This window comes from Notechis scutatus, chromosome 6 (assembly GCF_049901735.1).
Source record: "Notechis scutatus isolate UNSWTSFEM ecotype Mainland chromosome 6, rNotScu1.2, whole genome shotgun sequence".
Classification (NCBI taxonomy): Eukaryota; Metazoa; Chordata; class Lepidosauria; order Squamata; family Elapidae; genus Notechis; species Notechis scutatus.
The window spans coordinates 37739185-37764352 of NC_142014.1; the positions used below are offsets into that span (position 1 = coordinate 37739185).

General features: G+C 37.1%; 1 protein-coding gene across 1 annotated transcript in view; it reads left to right on the forward strand.

Annotated features, from left to right (window-relative positions):
- The window catches only part of LGR5 (leucine rich repeat containing G protein-coupled receptor 5), a 94857-nt gene extending 70024 nt beyond the window's left edge, over positions 1–24833 (forward strand). Inside the window, 12 exon segments of the mRNA XM_087967998.1 lie at positions 711–782; positions 4190–4261; positions 4357–4425; positions 6969–7040; positions 10388–10453; positions 10883–10954; positions 13218–13289; positions 16080–16205; positions 17800–17945; positions 18944–19027; positions 23612–24635; positions 24637–24833. Coding sequence (XP_087824124.1) covers positions 711–782; positions 4190–4261; positions 4357–4425; positions 6969–7040; positions 10388–10453; positions 10883–10954; positions 13218–13289; positions 16080–16205; positions 17800–17945; positions 18944–19027; positions 23612–24635; positions 24637–24688 — 1927 coding nt within the window. The 3' untranslated portion in view covers positions 24689–24833.
- The last annotated feature ends 335 nt before the right edge of the window (positions 24834–25168 follow it).

Genomic DNA, 25168 nt, shown 5'->3' on the forward strand with positions numbered 1-25168 from the left:
CTTGAGTGACTTCATTTGTACCTCAATGGAAAAACAAATATTTCCCATGCGATCATTATTATTGTTGTTAAAACTTTAGTGTTTTGTTCTCGTACTAGATTATTATGCAAGCAAATAATATACTTCATTTACTTGGAAGCGTTATTGTTTGGTTTGGTTGTGGTTATTGGGGGAGAAGTAATAATGTCATAAGTAAATTAATTTGCACAGATTATTAAAAATATGAAAGAATTGAAAAAATGACACTGTTGCTAAACATTACTTAAATCTAAGCATTCATTTATTGATTTTATCAGATGGTAGCCTCTGACTCGGCTGGGAAGCTAAGCAGGGTTGGGCCTGTTTAGAATTTGGATGAAATACATCTTGGAATACCAGAGTTTCAAATGTACCAGAGTATATTGAAAGTAAAATGAAAATAAAAACCATTTAGGAAGATGTATTTGTAAATCAATTCAATTTCCCAAAAAAGGTATATAAGTGTATCCATGAACTCACCAGGAACCAAATTTGATTCAAAGGAGATTTTACTTTATCCCTATAGTGTTTGGAGGATCTTAGTGAGAACTAAAAATATCCTATATTGTGATAGTTGGTACCTTTCTATAGAAGCTAATTTATTTAGAATAACTGTCTTTGGGTAACTCTAAAGAATTTTTTTTTTCTATGTACTGTGTGCATGTACTCTATTTCTGTTATTTTCTATCTAGAGGATTTCATAATAATAACATAAGGTCAATACCTGAACAGGCATTTATGGGCAATCCATCACTTACAGCAATGTAAGTTATAAAAGTTTACTTTTTCTATAAAATGTTTTTATTTCTTTTTCTATTAATTATTTTATTTCATTATAGATTAGTTTTTTAGTATTTTATATGATACAACAATGTTTCTCAAATGTTATTAAATTAAATTCCAGCTTTATATACACACACACACACACACACACACACACACACACACACACACACACATATATATATATATATATATATATATATATATACATATACATATACATATAATATATATATATATATATATATATATATATATATATATATTCTTAAGTTTTCGCGGGTACTTACATGTATGGCATTCAGCTTTGTTCGGGTATTTTCCCACGTCATAGTAGTGGTGCTTTTAAAGTTGTAGCAACGTTTCAGCAGAATCTCATCTGCCATCATCAGGCTTCTGTATTGTGTTCGTCGACATATAATGACGTGGGAAAATACCCGAACAAAGCTGAATACCATACATACATAAATAATTTATTCATACATATATATACCAAAACACACACCATGTTTCCCTGAAAACAAACCTACCCCAAAAATAAGCCCTAGCCTGGTTTTTTTTATTGTGCACCTAATTAAAAACCCTACTTTAAAAATAAGCCCTAGTGAAGTGGGTGAGGGTGGCCAGCACAGGAGGTAGCCCAACCACATATCCCCTCACAAATATGGGCAGTAATCCCTAAGACATGGTGGCTCCTTCCCTTCCCTGGTCACCTCGTGGAGGCTTGACCCCTTAATCATGGCCCTGTGGATTGGCTGAGCCAGCAAGGGCCAGGAGCTGCATCTCTTTCTGTCTCTCTGAGCACCTTGAGGTTTTTTCGGCATACTCTCACCAGCCCTGTCCCTGCCTGTGGTGCCAGGAAACCTTGCAGCCAAGGGCCCCTCTCTTTTGCAGTTTGCCTTGTGGGTCTGGAGCAAGTGGTGACCACAGTTTGTGCTCCACCAGGCCTGGAGCTCAAGATATGTTGTGTGTTGGGATCAGCTCCCTCTCCCATAGCTCTTCCTGACTGCTGGGCTTGTTGCATCTGTTGCTGCTGGCCTCATGGGGGCTCTTTGCCCTCCTGGCTGTGCTGCTCTCAGCCATCCTGCTGGATTGCTCCTGCCTGGCATGGAGCAACTTGGCCAGATCCACAACCTCCAGAGCACCTTGCTGCTGTTGCATTCAGGCTGCACCCCCTTCCCTGCCCTGCACAAGCTCCATGGCAGCCCTGCAGTAGGAGGAATGGGAAGGTTGCTCCTTTCTCCTTTGTATCCCAAAATTCTATCTTCCTTGTCCACCAAGCCAGACCAGCTGGGACAAAATTTGGTCAGCAGAAGCTGCGGAGGGCTCTAGCCTTGTAATCCTGTGCAGGGAAGGCTGTTCTGACCCAAACCCTTGTCCAATAAAACAAACACAAACCAAAGGAAACAGAAACCTTTTAATGATTCTTATGAATCCCCAGTTAAAAGGCTGCTGCAAACTAACTTTGATAAGCATGAGCTCACCAGAACTGTGCGAGGCAGCCAAAAATAACAGATAAGTTTACGTAGAAATATTTTACAACACAAGAGTCTTCAAATACCAACTAAGATACTGCAATGTCCATGAGGCTTGAGCTTCAAAACATCTTTGCTTCCTGCAAAGAACATCCAATTCACAGCTGGCTTTTATCTTCTTGAAGGAGGGGCCATTACCTTGTAGCCTTACTCCCGAGTCGCCCATGCTGCTGCAACTGCTCTTTCCTATGAGTAGCCCTGCACTCACGTGCACTTGGCACAGGCTCCTTGGGAACCTCCTCATCGCTGCTGCCAGCCCCCACAATTTCTGAAGACAGCAGTCCGGCTAATGGTTCTGGCCCCTCATCTGAGTCCTCGCTCTCCTCAGCCATCCGCACTTGCTGCCAGCTAACCACAACAAAGGCAGAAGTTTGCTCTGAAGCTGCGGCAGAGTGTTGCACTGGGAGGACTCCTCAAGTATCAATAACATTGAGTTGTGTGTCTTGCTCCAGTGAGAGGTGTGCAGGCTGGGGACTTGGCAGCCAGGGCAGCGGCACAGGGCTGGGGAGGGGCATTGTCCAAAGGCAATGGCAGGTCAGGTGCTCAGGAGAACATAGATCTGGGCCAAGTTGCCCCTCACCAGGCAGGAGCAGCCCAGCAGGGTGGCCGAGAGCACTGTAGCCAGGAGGGCGAAGAGCCCCCATGAGACCAGCAGCAGCAGGTATAGCAGGCCTAGCAGCTGGGCAGAGGCATGGTGGGGGAGCTGATCCCAATGTGCCACATGGCCTTCTACCTTGTCATAGCAGCAGCCTGAACAAGACCCAAGCTCTAGAGTCCAGGAACAGCAGGGCCAGGAGGCAGGGCAGTCAGAGGCCAGGGCATTCTGAGTGCTTGATGCATTGTGGCTGCAGGCAAGTAGTGGTGGGATGAAAGTTCAGGCTGGTGGTAGCAGCGCTCCCACTCCCATTGGTCCCCGTGCTCACCACCTCCTGTAGGTGGAAAAAATAAGACACCCCCCAAAATAAACCCTAGTGCTTATTTTCAAACCCAAAATAAAATAAGACTGGGTCTTATTTTTGGAAACACGGTATTGTATCTTTAATCTGAATCTACTCATTGGCGCCATCTGCCATTTTGTAGTTTCCATATTCCTTAATTTGATAAGCCATTCTATATTAGTCTTACACATTGCTCAGCTGAGATAACAATTACATTTGTTAATTCCTGAAGTTCCAGAGAGGCCTAATGAGCATAAGCTTTCTGTTGGCATGTATCTATATAATACCCTTTTACACTGAACTTAATTTTGAGAGCAAAATTTCTTACATAACTGTAACATGTTTTATTTTACTAAGCTAGAATGTGCATAAACTTTTTGATCCCCAGATTGCATTTTCTTATTGGCTGTTTTCTCATATCAGTATATTAACAGAAAGAATTGATTATTTGGATTCATTCAAACTGGTGTTCAACACAGTCACCTTTGTGGATAATTAATACTGTAGAAACCACTTATGCTTTTAATGTTTATGTGAAACTACTATATAAAGTCATTTGAATTCTGGGCAAAAAATGTTATCTGTTTCATAGACAGTTATATTTCTTGCCTCTATTTTCTATTCCTGTGGAGGCAAGAGAAATCTTTAAAAGATGCCTAGCAATAGTTTAGAGGGGGGGGGGACTTAACCTAGATTAAGATTTTGGACTTAAAGATAAGGAGAGATGTTTGCTCAGTTTTATTTAAAAATGATTTAGCATGTATAATTTGGGGAGCAAATAGTTCTGGAGATAAGCATTCAATAAAAAGATTGCAGGCAAAAAGATTGCATAAATCCTTTTATGAGAATATCCAGTAAATTGCATCAGACTTTGAAGATTTAAATCTTACAGTGATTAATTCATTTTCTTCGCAGCCATTTTTATGATAATCCTATCCAGACTGTGGGAAAGTCTGCTTTTCACCATTTACCTGAACTCAGAACCCTGTATGTATTTGCACCTTTAAAAGCACTTTAGCTCCAAACAAAAATTCTTTCACTTCTTAAACCACAACATTAATACATTGTGTTCATAATTATAGAACATTAAATGGTGTTTCAGAGATGACAGACTTTCCTGATTTGACTGGGACAACAAACCTGGAAAGCTTGTAAGTATTAGATCTATGGTTTGGTTTTTTTTAAAATAGATGGTAGCAATTATTTTAGATGTCCAGTTTTTGTTACGATACTATAACATCATATGTCAGTTTTTGTGAAGACGTATGTGTGTCGACCAGAAACCTGTGAATATACAGTAACACTAAACCATGGTTTACAGCTAATCTTAAGCAGCTATGTCGTACCAAAGAGGAATCCTACAGAAAAGGTGATAGAATGCTGTACAATCAGGCCAGAAATGTATTAACAAGGGAGATCAGAGCAACAAAAAGAAGCTACTCTAAAAAGCTAAAGAATCAGTTCTCAACGAATGAACCAGCAAACATATGGAAGACTCTTTAAAATATCACTGGTTACAGCAAACCTCCTTCCCATGCTGAAGGAAATCAACAACTGGCAGATGACCTGAATGTGTTTTACTGTAGGTTTGAGAGAAAACTACTGCCACCTATCTCCACAATCCCCACCCCAGACACACCAACAAAAGCCAAGCCTCCTACAACTGACCCCAACCCATTGAGCCCATCACCTCTGGTGATTACAGAAAATGAGGTGCCAGGTCTATTTCACAGACAAAAGCCAGGAAAAGCACCAGGACCAGACAAGATAACTCCTTCTTGCTTAAAAGCTTGTGCCACCATCTTCACCCTCATCTTTAATAAATCACTAGATATGTGCTATGTTCCTTCTTGCTTCAAACACTCTACTCTCATCCCAGTGCCAAATAAATCTTCCATCAAGGAATGGAATGACTTCAAACCGGTTGCTCTAACATCTGTAAGTTATGAAAACATTTGAAAGGCTAGTGCTGGCTCGCGGATCTGCTGTTAGACCCTTTGTAATTTGCCTACTGAGCAAATAGATCGACAGATGATGTTGTTAATATGATTCTGCAATACATCCTACAACATCTTGATTCTCCAAAGATCTATGCAAGGATCCTCTTTGTAGACTTCAGCTCAGTATTCAATACCATCATTCTAGATATTCTTCTAACTAAACTAAATCAGCTAGCTGTACCTGACCACACTTGTAAATGGATCATAAGCTTCCTAACAGACAGAAAGCAGCAGGTGAAGCTAGGCAAAATCACATCAGATACCTGTACAATTAGCACAGGAGTCCCTCAGGGCTCCTCTCTATACACTAATGACTGCATCTCAAAAGACCTTTCTGTTAAAGTACTGAAATTTGCAGATGATACAACAGTGATTGGTCTCATTTGAGATGACGAATCGGTATACAGACAGGAAGTTGAATAACTAGCCTTGTGGTGCAACCAGAACAATCTTGAACTAAACACACTCAAAACCGTAGAAATGGTGGTAGATTTTAGGAGAAACCCTCCTAAACACCGCCTTTTACAGTACTAGACAACACAATATCAATAGGAGAGACCTTCAAGTTTCTAGGTTTTATCATATCTCAAGACTTAAAACTGACACCTAACATCAAAAACATTATAGCACAACAAAGAATGTTCTTTCTGTGCCAACTCAGAAAGCTCAAATTGCCCAAGGAGCAAGACAGACACAAACTTCAATGGATAATTAGAACTTCAGAAAAAACAATTGCTACCAACCTGCCTTCCATTGAGGATCTATATACTGCACAAGTCAAAAAGAGCGCTGTGAAAATATCTACAGACCCCTCACATCCTGGACACAAATTATTTCAACTTCTACCCTCAAAAGGACGCTATAGGGCACTGCATACCACAAGGACACAAGTTTTTTCCAAATGCCATCACTCTGCTAAACAGCTAATTCCCACAACACTGTCAAACTATTTACTAAGACTGTATTACTATTATTCTTCTCATCCTTCCTAGTACCTATCTCCTCCCACTTATGACTATAACTATGTTGCTTGTATCTTTACAATTTACATTGTTTTGGTTCCCAGCATGATTTGATTGCTTATTAATAATTAATGACTCTTGGTGAATTTTTTTTCTTTTCATGTACACTAAGAGCATATGAACCAAATCACACTTGGCTAATAAAGAATTCTATTCTATTGTATTCTATTCTATTGTATTCTATTCTATTCTATTCTATTCTATTCTATTCTATTCTATTCTATTAAGACTTGTTCTTAAATCTGTAATATATCTGTAACCCAATGTACAAAATCATTCATCCTAAATTTGTGATAGATTTGAATTAGCTTATGCTCTAATTTATATATGCTTACTGAGCCATTAGGCTTTTTGGTTGGTTGATTGACTCCCTGGTTGCATAGTGGAGAACCAGGTGAAAATCCATGAGATAGGTTCCTGATATGATTTTCTTTTATGTTTCAGCCTTATCCCTGTACTTACCCTCTTAAATCTATGTACTGTACATAATATTGATTATAGATAGGTTCCGATATGCTGTTCTTCAACAGAGAGAGAATTAACACTTTTTAATTCTTATGAATTAAACCAATAGCACCGAGTTATATTATTCAGGACTTCAAATTAATTTGCTATGGACTAAGTTAATTCCTATTGTAATTATTAACTATTTGAAATTTCTTATCTTAATAGGATCCTTACAGGATCTAGGATCACAACTCTTCCAGAATCAATTTGTGAGCACCTCCCTAATCTCCAAATACTGTAAGTATAGTGGAGAGAGGATGTTAAATCATACCATTGATTCAGAGAATACATACAGTATTTGTTATGGGGGTTAACAACTATCTAAATGATAAATCATCAATTGTATAATGACTTTTTAAAAAGGGAAATCTGGACTGAAATTAGCCATACATTTACTATAGTAATTTGGATAAAGAAACAATCCTCCCTAACTTTGTCCTGTCCAGATGTGTATTGGTATTGGGAAAGATCTTGTAAAATGGGGTGAAGAGGTGCAGCCTAGGGAATAGTCAGATAAGAGATAGCATAGTCTACACTTGGAGGGGCAGGAGGGTGGGAGGCTCAGAAGGGACACTCTCTCTAGTTTCTCAGTCTATAAAGGAGACAGTAAGAAAATTGTACTTTCCAGCTTGCAAGATTCTGTTAATGTATCTTTACAATGAAGTAGAATTAGCTTAGCTTGTCTGTCTGAACTATCTGATACGTCTGACAAAATGTGACACACCATAACTCTTAGAAATTCCCAGGGAACATTACCCATTTGGAGGGTGTTATTTTAGGATGCTTTTAAAAAGATACTTTTGAAAATCAAGTTAATATAGGGTAGAAGAAAATATTACAATTGGATAATTCTAGTAGATCAAGATAAACAAGCAATACTGTAAAAATTTCAGATCAGAACTAACAACCTGATTTACTTTATAATTATTTTTAAGGGGGAAATTTTAAGAATGTACACAATGATGACATTATTTACATATCTTCCTATTTTTCAAATTATTTTTAAGTCATCAATTTTTGGAAAGCACCCTGGATGACAGGAATATCCTGTTTTCTTCACCTTATATCAAATCCAAACTCCAAAACTTTTTTGACAGGATAGGATGCTTTACTGAAATATGTTTTTTAACATGTCAATATATGTTTACATTGAAATAAAGTACACACTCTGTTCTTGTTTAGATATGCTATTAAGCAATCCACATTTGCAACATCATGTTCTTAACTTTTTTCTTTCTCTCTTATATTTATTCAGTTTGAACATCAAATAGTAGCTCTGAGCTCTTTTTCATATAATGATTAACCAGTATATTGTTGTAACTTTCAAGAATTCTATGGAGGTAGTTTAATCACTATCAAAAATAATTATTCTGTCTGATTCTTTGTGAATCAGCCAAGTATAGTTTCCATTTACCATTACAGCATGATGAATGTATCTGGTACTAGTCTGCCCAGCCAACATGCTAGCTACATTAATTATAATATATACCCAAAATATGTTACAAAGCCACAATTCTGAGAAAAGAAAATACTTCATTTACTGGAACTATATTACTTATTGTTAGCTAGATGTCTCTGTATTATTGAAATGCCTCTTTATGAATATCTAATACCATTAATCTAAATTGATTTGATAGATGATAGATAGATAGATAGATAGATAGATAGATAGATAGATATCAGCCATTTGTACATGTTACACATTTGTCTGTCTAGTGTATTGTTTGGAGTTAGTCCTTCCTACTTACCTGTCCCTTAGTCCAGTGGCCCCCAACCTTTTTTGTGCCACGGCCCGGTACCGGCATCACAAAATGATCCATGGCCCGGTATCGGCATCAGCACGCATGACAAGGCAAGGCGAGCTGAGCGACCGTCCAGCCAGCCTTCTCCCCGCCACCTTCAACTCCTCCTTTGTACCTTTGTCGATGGGCTTCGCTTCGGGACGGCTTCAGGATGGTCGCTCGGCTCGCCTTGCCTTGGGTGCTGAAAGAATCCTCGCGCCTTAGTTTCGTTCGAAGCCCCCCCCTTCGATGAAACTAAGGCGCGAGGATTCCTTCAGGACCCAAACGCCACTTTCCAACCGGAAAAGCTCACCCGGAAGCACTTTCTCGTCAAACAAGATGGCGGCGCCCAGCAAACCGGCGGCCCGGTAGGAAATGTTCCACAGACCGGTACCGGTCCGCGGCCCGGTGGTTGGGGACCCCTGCCTTAGTCAACAAGTTATCCAAGTCTCAGTTAATAGATGTGGATTGGCTTTCTCTGTGAACTAAGATGCATCATCTCAGATTGGTTGAGGCTCTGAACCACAACTTTCCTCAAGTCTTTCCTGCCAAGGTATTGAAATCAGTAATAGGAGTTCCTTTCTTTAATGCTCTTTTCAATTTTATTGCATTGACCATTTTTGTATCTGACCTTGGACTGCATTCTCCAAGTGTTTCTTTTTTTTTTTTGGAAAAATACTTTATTAGTTTTACCTTTAAAAGAACAACACAACTACAAGTTATGTACAACAAAAAGACAAACAGGCCTTAGCATAGGCCAAGAGGGAGAGAGAGGAAAGCCTAAGAGAGGGGAAAGGGAAGAGTAAGGGAGGGGAAGGGTAGAGTAGGGATCTTATAGACAGTCACAAAATATGGTTTTATTTTAACTGTTTTCCCTACTCTATCCAAGTGTTTCTTTATGGATTCATGTTTGTGAAATATTTAGCTGTGTGAAAGTTTGTAGTGTTCTATATGCATGGATTTTTGGTTTGGTTTTGGTTTGGTTTTTTATCCTCACTTTCAACTCACTAAATAAGTCTCTTTCAATAGTCTTTTCCTGGATCTTGCTGGAAGGGAAGGGAAATGTAAAATGTTTTCATTTGTATAAAAATAACTGCTGTTTAACAACATTTATCTAAGGAATTTGAAGCCTGGACAACTATATTTATCTTTTAAAAATTAGTATAGGAATAAAATCTTACCATTTATGGCTTTAAAAGGAAACAATAGGCATATTCCTATGTCCATTCTCATTTTTTAATTTACAGAGACAAAAGTCTTAATAAAGACCATAGGAGGTTACCCTGCATAAAGGAGTACAGGATACAAATCTATTTCCCCTTTTTTCTTTCTTCTTTTTACAATTTCTGAAAATTACAATGGCTTGTTTTTGATTAGTTATATTATACTATAAATGAGTCCAGATGTTTCAGTTGTTCTGTAATCTGTTAGGTTTTGGCTGAAAATATTTGAAGAGATTTTTTTCTCCTTGTAATGATTGATTTTCAAAGTGACTTCTAGTTCCCAAACCACTTTTCTCAACTCAAGATATAGCAGTTCTAAAGGTCAGATGCAAGATTGCTTAATTTAAAGTATAGTCTGGGAAGCTTATTAAATTTTGCTATGGTTGCTGATAAAAATGTGGGATAGTCCTAAAACAAAAGAAGTAGATTATGTAAAACAATTAAAAGAAGTATGTTTTATAAGAAAACTGGATCTAGTGTTCTTCTAATAGCAGTCTCTCTGCAAAAAAAAAGTTGTAAAATACATTTTTAATTTATAGCAGAACCATATGCCATTTTGGATTTCTACTTTGTTTTTCAGAGACCTTTCATATAATCATCTGGAAGAATTGCCCTGTTTTACAGCTTGTGAAAAACTTCAGAAAATGTAAGGTTTCTAAAATGCTTTGAATTCATGCCCAGAAAGAGCAGGATTCCCTATCTTTTCCAGTACAAAGAATGTATGGATGTAGTAATCTGAATCTTTGTTTGTTTATATTCAGATTTTGATATTTTAAAAATAAAATAGTCTACCAAACTGTCGCTGCTTGGGCATGTATAGTTGAATATAAGCTCTCTGGAGGAGAAAAAAACAAGGGTTTGAGTTGTTTATGTCAGAAAAATGTTTGAGAAAGTGCCACAGTTTAATATTGGAGTCATTCTTTTTACCTTACCTGAAGTGAATTTTCTAAAACAAGATTGGAATATGCTAGCATGTTTAGTAGTTGTGAAAGTTACCCTTGGAATTTCAGCATCAATAGCAACTTTCCTAAAGTTTTTGTCTATACATTCTCTCTTTTTTTTTTTGCCATTTCAGTGCTTTACATCACAATGAAATATATGAAATCCACGCAAATGCATTTCAGCAGCTGGTTGCCCTCCGTTCCCTGTGAGTATCACCATAAAATAGTTCTTTATAGTACTTGATACTGAGAGGCATGGAAGCTGACATTCCTTTCTCCTGCCCGATCTTACATATTTTGTTTTTTCCTCCTTGATTGTTCAAATTGCTGCATTTGATTTGCCAAAAGAAAACAAACATTCTGACATTGACAATTTCCAGCAATGAATTCACACAGCCATGCATCAAAGAAAAAAGCACCCTTGAAGCAGATTTAACCTGTTGATACCACTAAAGAATAAGCCATTTGAATGATTCATGTAAAACCTTTTATTATTACTTGAATGAATAGCAAAGTAAAATGACTTTTCTTCAGACTACAAAATTGCAGAAAGAATGAATAGATTTTGTATTGTAAGTTTTTTATTATTTTTATATTAAAATATTTCAGCTTGTTTTTCAACTGAATTATACAGCTTATATGTTATACAGGTAGTCCTCGGCCTACAGCAGTTCGTTTAGTGACTATTCAAAGTTACAAATGCCCTGAAAAATGTAACACGACCATTTTTCACAGTTACGACCTTTGCAGCATCCCCGTGATCATCTGATTAAAATTCAGGTGCTTGGCAACTGGTTCATATTTATGACTGTTGCTGTGTCCCAAGGTCATGCAACTTTCTTTGCAACTTTCTGACACGCAAATTTAATGGGGAAGCCAGATTCACATAACAACCAGGCAATAACTTACCAACTGTAACAAGAAATGTCATAAAGTGGGGCAAACCTCAATAAATGTCTCATTTTAGAACAGAAATTTTGGGCTTAATTATGATCATAAGTTGAGGACTACCTGTATTAAAGATGGAAAATATTCTGAAGTAATTATTTTTCACATTTCCAAACTGTGGCATTTTAACAGATGTACGTAGACTTTTTAAATCCACTGAATGCCTATAATAATGTAATCTTGCCGCAAATAAGCCTGTGTATAATAGAGATAGGGCCAAAAAATAGTGAAAGAAAAGGTTGCAAATAGAAGCAGATTGAAGAAAATTGGCAGGGATAGACAGAGAAACAAATGGACCAAAATGAGAAAGAGAAACAGTGGATAATATCAATGGACTTGCCTTATTGAAATATAGACACATGCAGGCATGCACCTCTACCTGTCACTAATTCTCCTGCACAGTTTACTGAGGATCTTAACTAGTTGTGACACTAGTTGTGAACCATAATTGCAGATCATAACTTTGATTCTGACTACCAAGTCAGATAAGTAAGTTCAGAGACAAAGGTGATTTAGTAGATCAGAAGTGTTCTGTGAGCGTGGATGTGTGAGAGATGAAAGGAAAATGATTGGAAGGAGTGAGAACTAAAGCTTGTCATTTCTTTACATAATTTGTAGGAACAGCAGCATCACATTGCAGTTAGGGCAGAGATTACCCATCAATTCCTGATTTGGTAGGGAGGGAGTAAAATAGGAAACAAATGCATGCTTTTAATTGACCAGCTTAAAATTTAGTTGAAAATATTAAATTTGACATTAATAGATTCTTACTCAGGGGAAAAAGGTTTTGTATCTTAAAGCCTTAATAAAGATTAAGGGGACTTTCATACTGTTACTGTTTCTGCTTTCAGCTTTTAAAGTACTTTAAACTACTCAAAAGAAGATCTGAGACTACATCAATGTAGCAAAGCTGAGAAAAAGGCACAAAAATCATTGCCTTGCCCCAAGTTGCTACAAATTCTGGAGCAATAAACACCCCCCCCCCCATTCACTCAAAGCAAAATTAAAATAAACTGCTTGCATGCATGAACATTGTTCATCCATATTTTCATTTCATTTTCAGTCAAGCTACATTTCTATTAAAATGACCTGCTTTAGTGGTCAAAACCCAGGAGGAGAAAAATGGGATGAAGCAAGTGGGTAAACATAATTCCACAAATTTTGAAAGAGGGCAGTATTACAAGAAAACATCAACAGCTTCAATTTCAAATAAACTGCAGTGGATCAAAAAAAAATTATATGGATGGATGGACGGATGGATAGACAGACAGACAGACAGATAAATGATAATTAGATAAATTTGCATGGATCCACTATTCTGAAATAGTGATATCCTTGTAAGTCAGTGCCTTAAAAATCTATTCTCACAAGCTTTTGTGACTTTCAATCTATTTCATCATTAATTTAGATATACATTGTCCTCTAAAATAAATTATTGGAAGAAATTTCTTACTGATAATATTTTAATAAAAATATTCAACACTATACATTACTAAGCACATGCCTTTTTTTGTCTCGTAGGGATTTAGCTTGGAATAAAATCTCCATTATTCATGCCAATGCATTTTCTTCTTTACGGTCCCTTACTAAAATGTAAGTATTTCCCTCAGAGCCATTAAGCTCACTAGATCTTTTTGGGGGGGGGAGTCATTCACCCTCTCTGCCCAATCATACTCATGTAGTTGTTCGGGAGAAAATCTATATCTATCTATCTATCTATCTATCTATCTATCTATCTATCTATCTATCTATCTATATATATATTTATATATTTGTTTGCTTAAGTTGTAGCACGTTCGGCAGAATCAACTTTAAAAACACAACTACTATGACGTGAACCAACAAAGCTGAATGCCATACATGTAGCAAAACTTAAGAAAACAAAATATATATATAGGCTTTTGTATTGTGTCGCTGTGAGTTAGACTTTACAGTGGTTTCAGATTTAAATTTGGGCAGCCTATTTGGCCAGAATGGTTTCTTCATCCTGATTGGTTGAGAGTCTTGGTCTGTGTTATTGGTCTTGGAGTTTGCTGTGTTCTGCTTCTAATATCTTCTGTCGTTTTTGGCTCTTTTTGTATCTTGATTGGCTGGCAACATTGTGTTACTTTATTGGAGGCCTTAGTGCAGCTTGGCTCGGGTAAATGGACGGCTATCATAGTAGCTGGTTTCAGGGTGCCTGGTTGGGGTGTGTTTGAGCTGGAAAGGGGATTGTGTGCCAGGTGTTTTCCTGGCTTGTGTTGGAGATTTTTTGTTAGTGAGTGCAGGCTTCAAATGATTGACAGCCTGGTGGAATCATCTCTTCTGTTCATGCTTTCTGGTCTTTTTCAATCTCTATTCTCTGATGATTCCGTGGCAGGAATTTTCTATAGTGGCTAGGTTTTGGTGTTGAATGATTCTATGACCTGTGGCTTATGTGTTGACTATGAGGAAGTGTGTTCCATATATATCCATATTCATATATATATATATATATATATATATATATATATATATATATATATATATATATATATATATATATATATATGGTGTTCGGTTTTCTTAAGATTCGGAAGTATTTTCATCACGTCATTGTAGTTCTTTTCTGATTGGTTGGGGTTGGCCAGTTCTGATTGGCTGAGGTGTGTTCTGTTTGCAGCACCACTACACCCGGGGCTGAGCGCCCCGAGCCCGAGGCACCAACAGAAGCCCCCAAGCCCCCCCAGAGTAAAAGAAAGAGAAGCCGAGAAGCACAGGCAGCAGAGTAAGAGAATGAGACTCTAGGGGGAACTACTACGGAGAAAAAAACAAAGATCAATTATTATATGACACACACACACACACCAAATAATTTGGAAATTTATGTTTCATAAGGTTTAAAACTCTTCTCAAGTATGGAGGAAAGTAAACATCTTTAAGAATCATTGGTCCTACATTTGCTGGACAGAAGAGAAAATAACAATTTTTTGCTATCCAAAATTATTGCCCTGACATGAGGGTAGAGCTGTGGGCTGTAAGGCAAGCATTGAGGTACAGTAAAGTTAGGGAGAGGAGAGAAAAAAGAAAGGTGAGGAATTTCTAGGATAGTTTTCACCTATCTTGCAAGAATGCTTACTGGAATGGAAAAAATCTTATTTTCTCTTCTATCCAGCAAATATGGAAGCTTGCTAGAGAAGAATAAAACTAAGCAGTAGAAGTTACTGGTAGCTATAGCAGCTGTGTACAATATCTTTCACAGGGTTGTGATTTCTTTCTGAGCCTTTAAAACCAAAAAGAAATTGTTTGATGGGAAGATTTTCTCTGTCAGCTCTGTCAGGTTCCTTCTCCATGCAAATCAGAATTTTTCATGGGAAGTTGTATTGCATGGTGTATGGAGGTTGTAAGGTCTAGATCAGGGGTGTCAAATTCAAGGCCCATGGGCAGGATGTGGCCCACAAGGTGCTTAGATCTGGCCTGCAGGACTACCCTGGAAACAGCAAAGTATTGGCCTACGGTGCCTCTGCAGCAAAAATGGAGCTTGCGAGGGCCCATGCGGTCCTCCTGAGCTCCGTTTTCACTGGCAGTGGGTTGCAGGAGATCATCGCAGCTGAAAACAGAACTTGGGAGCGCATTTTTGCTGGTAGAGCATTCAAGCCACAGGCACGCCTGACACAAGTGAATCAAGCTGGCCACGCCCCACTGGCCATGCCCACATTGGCCCCCCTGAGGTCAAACACAACCATGATGTGGCCCTCAATGAAATCAAGTTTGACACCCCTGGTCTAGATAAAGAAAAAAATAGATTCAGGTTAAATACTAGAAAGATGATTAATTCTAGAGATACAGTCCCCCTTTAGTTCTGAATGGAGTTGTCCATAAGGGGACTTGCTCACAGTTTGTGCATTCCTCTGAACTTCTGGCTCCTTCTTGAACAATAGATCTTTGCATTACTGCAACTGGTGTACAGTTTCAATGCCTTCTATGTGGAAGACTATTTGGAAGTTTCAGTTGGTCAGTACTGCAGTGGCCTAAGTAATCATGGGCTATATTTGCATAAGTAACACCTTTATTAAAGAAACAATTGCTTCCACTAAGTTTCTGGATGGAATTAAATGTGCTGTATATCACCTTTAAAGGCTTATATACTTCAGAGTCTGGATGTCTCCGAGACTGAATCTGCAGTGACATCTGGGAGAAAAGGCTTATTGAGGCATAGAGCCTTTAGGAATTTAATTGCAAAGAAACTGGGGACAGAAGAAACATTTATCTGTCAGATAATTTTTTTTTGAAAGTGCAGTATATATTTGTTTAGAATAATATTTATGTTGGTTTAAAAAGATAAAAAGTATTCACATATGGGGTAAATTCTGTTCTAGCATTGTAAGCTGATTTTTTTTTGGTTGTTACTTTGTTATTTTGCAGGGATCTGTCATCCAACCTTTTGTCTTCTTTTCCTATAATTGGTCTAGATGGTTTAACTCATTTAAAATTAACAGGAAATTATCCACTTCAAAGTTTGATATCATCTGAAAACTTTCCAGAACTCAAGTGAGTACCTCATTACAATTAATAGGGCACAGTTGTTCTCATGTGCAATGGAAGGAGTGTGACTTTACAATGTGTGTTACTTCTTATTCAAAGTCTTTGATACACTACAGTCAAACTAAGCTATACATGGCAAAAATTATATCCTTAAAGTATTCTTGTTTATCTTGAGAAAATGTAATTATTTTTAACATCCTGATAGCTGCTCATTCTAAAATACACCTATTTTCAGCAGTACTTACTTACACACACACACACACACACACACACACACACACAATATATATATATATATATATATATATATATATATATATATATATATGTATATGTATATATATATATATATGTATATATATATGTATATATATATGTATATGTATATGTATATGTATATGTATATGTATATGTATATGTATATTTCCAAGTTTATATATATTATATTGTATACTGGAATGTTTCCCCCTCCTTAAATGTTGTTTCATAAACTACAAATATTTTAAAATGGAAAAAATGGGAAGAAGGGGAAAAAGGCTTATATGGTTAGTTCATTTTTTCTTTACTTTCTTGCTATCCTTTTCCTGAAAGTGCAGGGTCCACATTTTCAGATCAATAGTGTTGATCCATTGGTTGTGACAGAAATTGGCCCACCGGTTTGTCACACAAGCCTGATGTCATGGCTAAGGGAGAGGGACTGACCCAAAGTCATCCAGCATGCAGGTCTAGAATTCTCAGTCTCCTAGTTTTTAGCCTGGTGTCTTAACCATTAGATCAAACTGTCTCTCTTATATAGTTGCCTCACTCTTAGGAGTAAAATACTTGTCATATTCACTTAATAAAAAAGAAATCTTAAAAAAAAGATTTTAAATCAAAAGTGACAGAGATTGTTCATGCCCTGTTCTTTTGGGCAAGGTGCTGGTATCTAAGAATCTATAACATATAGCTATATTTTAGAACTATTGATTAAGACACAGGATCACAATGCATTACAGTGCACCTACATCCAGAACCAATGAGGGCTATTTAGCTAGCATGGAAAGGGGCTTTGTACATCTGCCATAACATAAAGCATCATCAAAGAAAATGTGTTCATAAATATTCATTGGGAAATGAATGCCAAACATCATAATCTTGTGTGATTATTGGAAAATAGCTGTTCTTAACAGTCAGCCAGCAAATGTTAATGCAATGCAGTTATTGGACCAATTTACTTTTATATTTTATATTGGACCAATTTACTTTTTTCTTTTCAAAAATATCTGTATAGCATTAAACCTTGTGATTCTCTCAAGCCTGGGATAGCTTCATCCTGTATAAAAGTGGTAAAAGAACACTCACAACAGTAGCAGAAAAAATGAAAGGAATAATGACAACATATATACAATGTTCTGAAGCATGAAATTTGGAAGAATGGCTTAACTAAATTTAATATATCTGTCCAAAATCCTGAGTTTATATTGATTCAGTGTAATATTAAATACCAGTTTAACAAAAATGATCAGTGTATATTTAGACATGCTTACATATGTAAACAGTTTGGTCTACATCAAAATAACAAAATGAATGTGTGTAACCGGATATGTCTGTTATTCTTTAGGATGATGGAAATGCCTTATACTTATCAATGCTGTGCCTTTAGAGCCCAGGACAACCATTATAAAATCCAAAATCAATTGAACAAAGCTGAGAATGGCAGTGCTGATGAATTTCAAAGGAAAGATAGTAGCAGTTTCCATACAACTGGTAAGCATTGTAAACATGCATTAAAACATATTTTTTAAAAAGAATTTGCTTAAAAGTAAGCTATCATAATTGATTATCAATTTTTCTAATGTTATCATTTTAATGCCTGAATACAAGATGTCATTAATACAATACAAGATGTCATTAATTCCTATAAATCTATATTTTAATGTTTTATTTTATTCAGGTTGCAAAAAACTTGAGGTAATAAAAGATGTACATTTCCCTCAATGTATATATGGCTTAATAGTAAGAGTTATCTTAAATAGTCTAAATGCCTCATGAAATTCTATAATTCTAAATACCCAATTTTTTAACAACTGGTTCTGTGGGTGTGGCTAGGTAGATGTGCCCATGTGACTGGGTGGGTGTGGCTTCTTTTTCTTTTTTGCAGCAAACCCCCCCCCATTTTTTTTGCCTCCTGGGCCTCAGGGAAGCCTCCTGGGGGGTGTTTTTGTTTCCAAGAAGGCAAAAAATGGAGTGCAAGAGGGCGCACACACTCCTCCCTTGTGTGCCCCTTTTTGCCTTCTGGGCCTCAGGGAAGCCTCCTGGGTAAAGCAGTAAGACAGCGAGGGGCATCCCAACACAGCTGATCATCAGAACAGCTGATCATCGGGAGGGGGAAAAAGGAAATACCTTAAGGAGTGACTGGGCAGGGGGATAATGTCGTGCATGCGCACGATATCGTGTGTGCATGCACACGATGTTGTGCATGCACGATAAGGAGTGACTGGGCAGGGAGGGGAGGAGCAGGTGGGCGGAGAGGGTCAGGGTCAGCCAGGGGCACAATTTGCCAGTTCTCTGAACTGCGCAGAATCATAACAACCAATTCTATAGAACCTGTCCGAACCGGTGGAATCCCACCCTTGTAAATACCTGTGAAGAAGACAAATTTGATGTTTAATTAAGGTTTAAAAGCTCTCAATTCTCTTTATAGCTACAAATTAAATATTGTTACCAATATTAGTAACTAAATACTGTGATCTTCCTTCCTACAGATGAGCATGATTTTGTGGATTTTTCTCTTGACTTCAGTGAAGATCTGAAAACTCATCATTCAGTTCGATGTTCTCCTTCTCCAGGTAATAATAGAATTATTTGAGCAGAATTGTATTTTATGGGGAAAAAATTCCTGTGAAATTTTATTATACTTTCTAAGGGTTTTTTTTATTAAGCTATATGGAGTACTTGGGTATGCATCCATAGTAAGGGACATACATTTATTTTTTATTCATTTATTTTTTTAAAAAAATTAATTAGTTCCTCAGTAAGTATTAGTTGTCTAGGCTATATATAAAACAAACCAAAACATAATGACATAAAGCATAAATTAAAATGAATTTAAAAGCCAAATTTTAAAAAAACTGCACTTAAAATGTATTGAAACAGAAGTTCCAAAGAATTAAATAACTGACAAAAGTAATTTAAAATTCTTCATATACCATTGAAAACCTACTCCAGTACTGCAACTTTTACTATATGGAAATTTCACTACCAGAGAGGTTCAGTCAGAAGGTCCAAGGTACAGTGCTTGATATTTCAGGACAACTGAATTCCTGGAGAACTATTGCCTAACCTTTTTCTAATATCTAGTTGAAAGCAGCCTAAAGATAAGATTAGTTTCCCATTAGTACCTTGTAAGGAATAAAATAAAAGCATTGTCTATGGTATTCCTGTTCAAGAAACATTCTCAAAAGGAAGGAAATAGCAAATTGTATTTGAGCTAGATGAAAAAGAGATAAGTTAAGAGTCTCAAAAAAATGAGGGGAAAATGGATCTATTGCTATTTCTATAAACCAGCTGTGCTGGATTTAGAATATCAATATCTAAATATCTAATATTCAGTTGGTTTATTTTACTTTTAATTGTAATTTATTTGGTTTTGTTTCATGATATATGATTTTAATATGTAATTCAGCCAAAAACTTATGTGGAACATAAAATGGTATAAAATTGCATAAATAAGGGGACTTCCGGTTTGTCGGCTTCGTGAGCGGCAGGGATTTGCGACTCTGAGCGATCCCTGCCGCGCTAGCCACTTTTGGTGCTCCGATCCGGACGGGTCCGGAGCTAGGCTACCCTGCAGGGGTAGCTGAAGATAGGGGGGATCCGGAGAGGGGTTTGGGGGTGTTGCAGACCCCCTCCCCGGCCGGCAGAACCCCCTTTTCCCAAGACGGTGTAGCGGCGGTCCGCAATGGCCGCCACAAAGAAGCCGGCAGCTGGGCAAGTATGCGCAGGAGGAAGAGGAGAAAGCTTTTGAGAGTGAAAGTTTTCTTGGTTGATCCAGGACTCTAAGATACATTTAATATAATTCCTGGAAATGATGGCTTTTTGGATGATTCTTTCCACAAGAGAAAATAAGCGGCAATTTTGAGGTGCTGAAAGGAAAGTTTATTCTCCCTCCCGACGGAATTAGTAAGTGGATATTGAGAAACCTGTTTTTTTTCAGGTAAAACTAGCTTTATGGGATAAGTCGGAAGGGAGAGGACAAAAAATATATTCATCTGGTTTGATTTTGTTGGAGGAGATGCCTTAAGGATTTGAAGACAGAAATATAACTCCAATAAGGCTTCAAAATACAGATTTGGACTTTCTTTTTTCTTTTGTCTGATACTACCCCTGGAAGAGAAAGGGAAAATTTTGTCTTGGCTTGGATTGATTGAGGATTGTGGATTTTGGGATTGTTTTACTTTTTTTTGAAATATCTTGGTTGGTGTAAGAAGAAAGAGGGAAAAAAGAAAAGAAAAGATCTATAATGGCTTTTTTCTTTTGAGGAACTGAGGGAAGAATATGAGCAAACAAAAGCAGCCGGTAAAGATGGTATGGAAAAAGCCTTCCTATTTTTAGAAATGGCGTTGGTTAACTATCAACAAACAATACAACAGATGGAGGCAGAAGAACAACAAGAAGAAGAAGACAAAGACGCCATCTTTAATGAATTCCAAAATTTAACTAAGAAAGAAGGAAGGAAGAAAGCGAGGAAAATGAAGGACTTAAGATCTAAATAAACATTTAAGAAAGAGAAAAATAAGATGCAAAATAAATATAATGATAGTAAACAAAAGAAAAAGGGAACACAACAGAGAAGGGATGCCAGCAAGGCAGAGGCTAGAAGAAGGGGGGTAGGAAGATTTGGTGGGGGAAGAAAGAAAGGGGAAAGGCGGAGAAAAGCCACAAAGTTTTGAAATTAGATGGGAAAAGAGGAATTTTTTTAGGGACAAAGGGTAAAGTACAATTTCCTTAAAAAGATTTTGCAAGGTACATAAGATGGTATTGTAACATCTGTATTAGAAATAGAAAATTAGAATGGCTTAAGAGTTAATAAGAAATTAAAATGTTGAAATGTTTAATAATGATTGATTTTAAAATGTAATAAAATATTAAAGGGAAAGGCAATGGGAATGTTATAAGATTTAATATTTAGATTTATTACTTAACTATGTATTTAATCATTTTGGATTTATTACTCTGTTTTTATTGTTATTAAAAGAAAAAAATTAGTAGATAGAATGTACCAAGCAGAATCAGATTGGGTATTAGGTGTTATTTTAAATGTTAATTTAATTAATTTAGGGGGAGGATAGAAAGGCATCATACTCTGATTAGTGATTTCAGGAGAAATTCTTTTTTTTTTTCATTATAAGGAATGAGATAGAGGGATAATAAAGAATGGGCAAAAGATACAAATATAATGATTTAAATTAAGATGGATTAAATAAGATAGAATTATGAAGCGTGAAATGTGTGGAGAAGTTTATATAGAAGATATAGAATGGTAAACAAAATAGGTAATGATATGTAAGATGAGCATGAATATAATTGAAGCCCATATAAAGAGAGGTACCTGGGGCCAAGTTACTTTCCTAAAAGATTTTTTATATGTTTGTTTGTTGTGTGTTTATGTTTTTGAGAGTATTAATAAAACCTTGTAGAAATACAGAATGAGAATAATGGTAATCAAGTCAGAAAGAAATAGATGAAATAATAATAGTGAAATTGAATAAGAGTAAAGAGAAGTAAAGAGAAATTGGATAAGAGGTATTTTTATGCTCATATGGAAATGGCTTAAAATAGAATTGTATTGTATAAAATAAGGTTTTATCTGACTTGTAAAATTTATAATGGAAAAAGGTTCAAATATGTAATGGTTGATGATGATTTGTTTGTCTTTGAAATTAATAAAATTTGCTTTAAATTTTTTTTTTTTTGCATAAATAAGGCTTGAAACTGTTTAATAGTCAGAGGTGACTCTAGGATGCTTGCAACCAAGAAAAAACACGAGAAAATATTTAAAAATTAAGATAATAAATATTAACAAAATTAACATTAAAATTCACAAAAAAGAAGCAAAGTGCAAATGGGGAGGAGATAGAATTTTTCTCTCAATCCATTAATCACCACCAGTATGACATGCCCTCATCGGATCCTCAGGTGAATTGGCAGAGCCAGATTTTAAGGCCCCATGAAAGGCAACAGTGTGGTGTGTCCCCTTGAGCTGAATGATATTCCAGAGGGCAGGAGCCACAGCAGAAAAGATTCTTCTTCCAGATCCCACCAGCCAGAATTCCTTCACTGACGAGGTGTGCAGCATGCTCTTTCTGCCAGTGTCGGTGAGGCAGGTCAATCCCTCTGGAGATGGTTCCTTAGGTAACCTGGATTGATGCCATAAAAGGGCTTCAAAGGAAATGACCAACACCTTGAATTTGATCCAGAAGCAAACTGGCATCCAGTGCATCTTGCCCAACAATGGTGTTACATGGACCACCTTATGGGCCCCAAGAACTATTCACATAGCTGCATACTATGCCAGCTGAAGCTTCATAGCCCCATGTAGACAATAGTCCAGACTGCAATAGTCCAGACATGAAATCTGAATCACTGAGGATAGGAATTCACAATTGAGGAAAGGGTGCAACTGATGCACAACACGAAGTTGTGCAAAAGCTCTCCTAGACATGACTTCCACCTGCTCATTGAGTAAGAACTGGGAGTCCAAGAAAGCCCCCAAATTGCGCTCAGGGTCTGTCTGGGGCAATGTTACCCATCCAGAACTACAGATGTTCCAGATCCTGAAACTTCATTCACTTAAAGCTACTCAATCTTACCAGGGTTCTTCAAAAGCTTATTGTCCCCTATACAGTCTCCAGGCACAATGGAAGAGTAGTGATACATTATTGGGTCACCAGGGATGAAGATATGAAGTTGAGTATCATTGGCATATTGATAGGACCTCATCCCATGATAGCAGTTTATTTCACCCAGAAGCTTCATGGAGAGTGGAATGCAGAAAGTCTGAACTTTGTGCTACACCACAAAGGAGCAAGCCTTGGGCTGGACCTCTCACTCCCTATCAATACCATTTGGGACCATACTTGGAGAAAGGAGACAAACCGATGAAAGACTGCATTGCCCAGCCCCAGATCTCACAGCTGACCCCAAGGGATATCAATGATGTTGAAGGCCTCTGACAGGTCAAAGAGAGTAAGGATGGATGCACTGCCTGATCCCTTTCTTATGAAAGATCGACAAGTGTGACCAAGGCTGTTTCTGTTTCTCACTAATTATCCTCACTATAGTCTATTATCTGTGCAGTCACCACAAAAAGTTATGAAAATTGGACATAGATAAGCTTACCATGACTTTACTTTTTCTTTATTTTTTTGTAGGACCTTTCAAGCCCTGTGATTGCCTCTTTGGTAGTTGGCTGATCAGAGTTGGAGTTTGGACCTTAATATTTTTAGCCTTTATTTGTAATATACTGGTGATTGCAACAATCTTCCAAGTTCCACAGTTCATCTCCTCCATAAAGTTTATAACTGGACAAATAGCTATTGTGAATACTCTCATGGTTGTGTCTAGCAGTGTGCTTGCTAGTGTGGATGCATTAACCTATGGAGACTTTGCTCAATATGGAACTTGGTGGGAAGATGGAATTGTTTGTCATATCATTGGAATTCTTTCTGTCTTTGCTTCAGAGGCTTCTATTTTCTTGCTCACCTTAGCAACTGTTGAGCGTGTGTTTTCTGTGAAATATAGAACAAAATTTGAACACACTCTAGCTAATATAAAAATAGCCATCATCTTTTGTTTTGTACTGGCTTTAATAATTGCTGTGATTCCAGTGCTTAGTGACAGTGAATATGGAGGTTCTCCCTTATGCATACCACTACCTTTTGGAAGACTATCAGGTGTGGGTTATACAGTAGCAATGGTCTTAATGAACTCTTTTTGTTTTCTTGTAATGACAGTAGCATACACAAAACTCTACTGTAGTCTGGACAAGGGAGAAATGGATAGTATTCTGGATTGTTCCATGATCAAACACATAGCCTTATTACTTTTTATTAACTGCATTCTCTATTGTCCTGTGGCCATCTTATCATTTTCATCATTATTAAACCTTCGTTTTATTGGCCCTGAAGTCATCAAACCAATACTTTTAGTGATTGTTCCCCTTCCTGCATGTCTAAACCCACTTCTCTACATACTTTTTAATCCTCATTTCAGGAAGGACCTGAGAAGCTTTCAAAAGCAGTCATTTGGATGGAAAAAAGCAAAAGATGCTAGTTTGGTTTCTGTCAATTCAGAGGATGCAGAGAAACAGTCATGTAATTCAACCCAAGCTCTAGTAACCTTTGCAAGTGCCAGAATATCATATGATATTGTTCCCAGCAATCCAGTAGGGCCATCAATTCAGTGAAAGCTGTAACCTTTCATCCATCACATTTGTCCCATGCCACTAACTTCATTCAGAGGTAGTGATGAGGTTTACAAAAAAATTAAAAAATAGATGAATGTGCATGTGTTGCTTGTAAAGAGAGAAGCAACCAATTACTCTGGTTTTATGGGAAAGAAAACTGAAATTGTGAAATTTAATACAGATAGTCCTCGACCTACAATCACAATTGAGCCCAAAATTTATGTTGTTAAGTGAAACATTTGTTAAGTGAGTTTTGCCCCATTTTACGACCTTTCTTGCCTCAGCTGTTAAATGAATCACTGCAGTTGATAAGTTAGTAACCTGATTGTTGAGTGAATCTGGCTTCCCCATTGATTTTGCTTGGGAGGAGGTTGCAAAAGGGGATCATGTGACCTTGGGACACAGCAACAGTCATAAGTATGACCCAGTTGCCAAGCATCTGAATCTTGATCATATGATCATTGGGATGCTACAAAGTTTGTAAGTGTGAAAAATGGTCATAAGCCACTTTTTTCAGTATCAT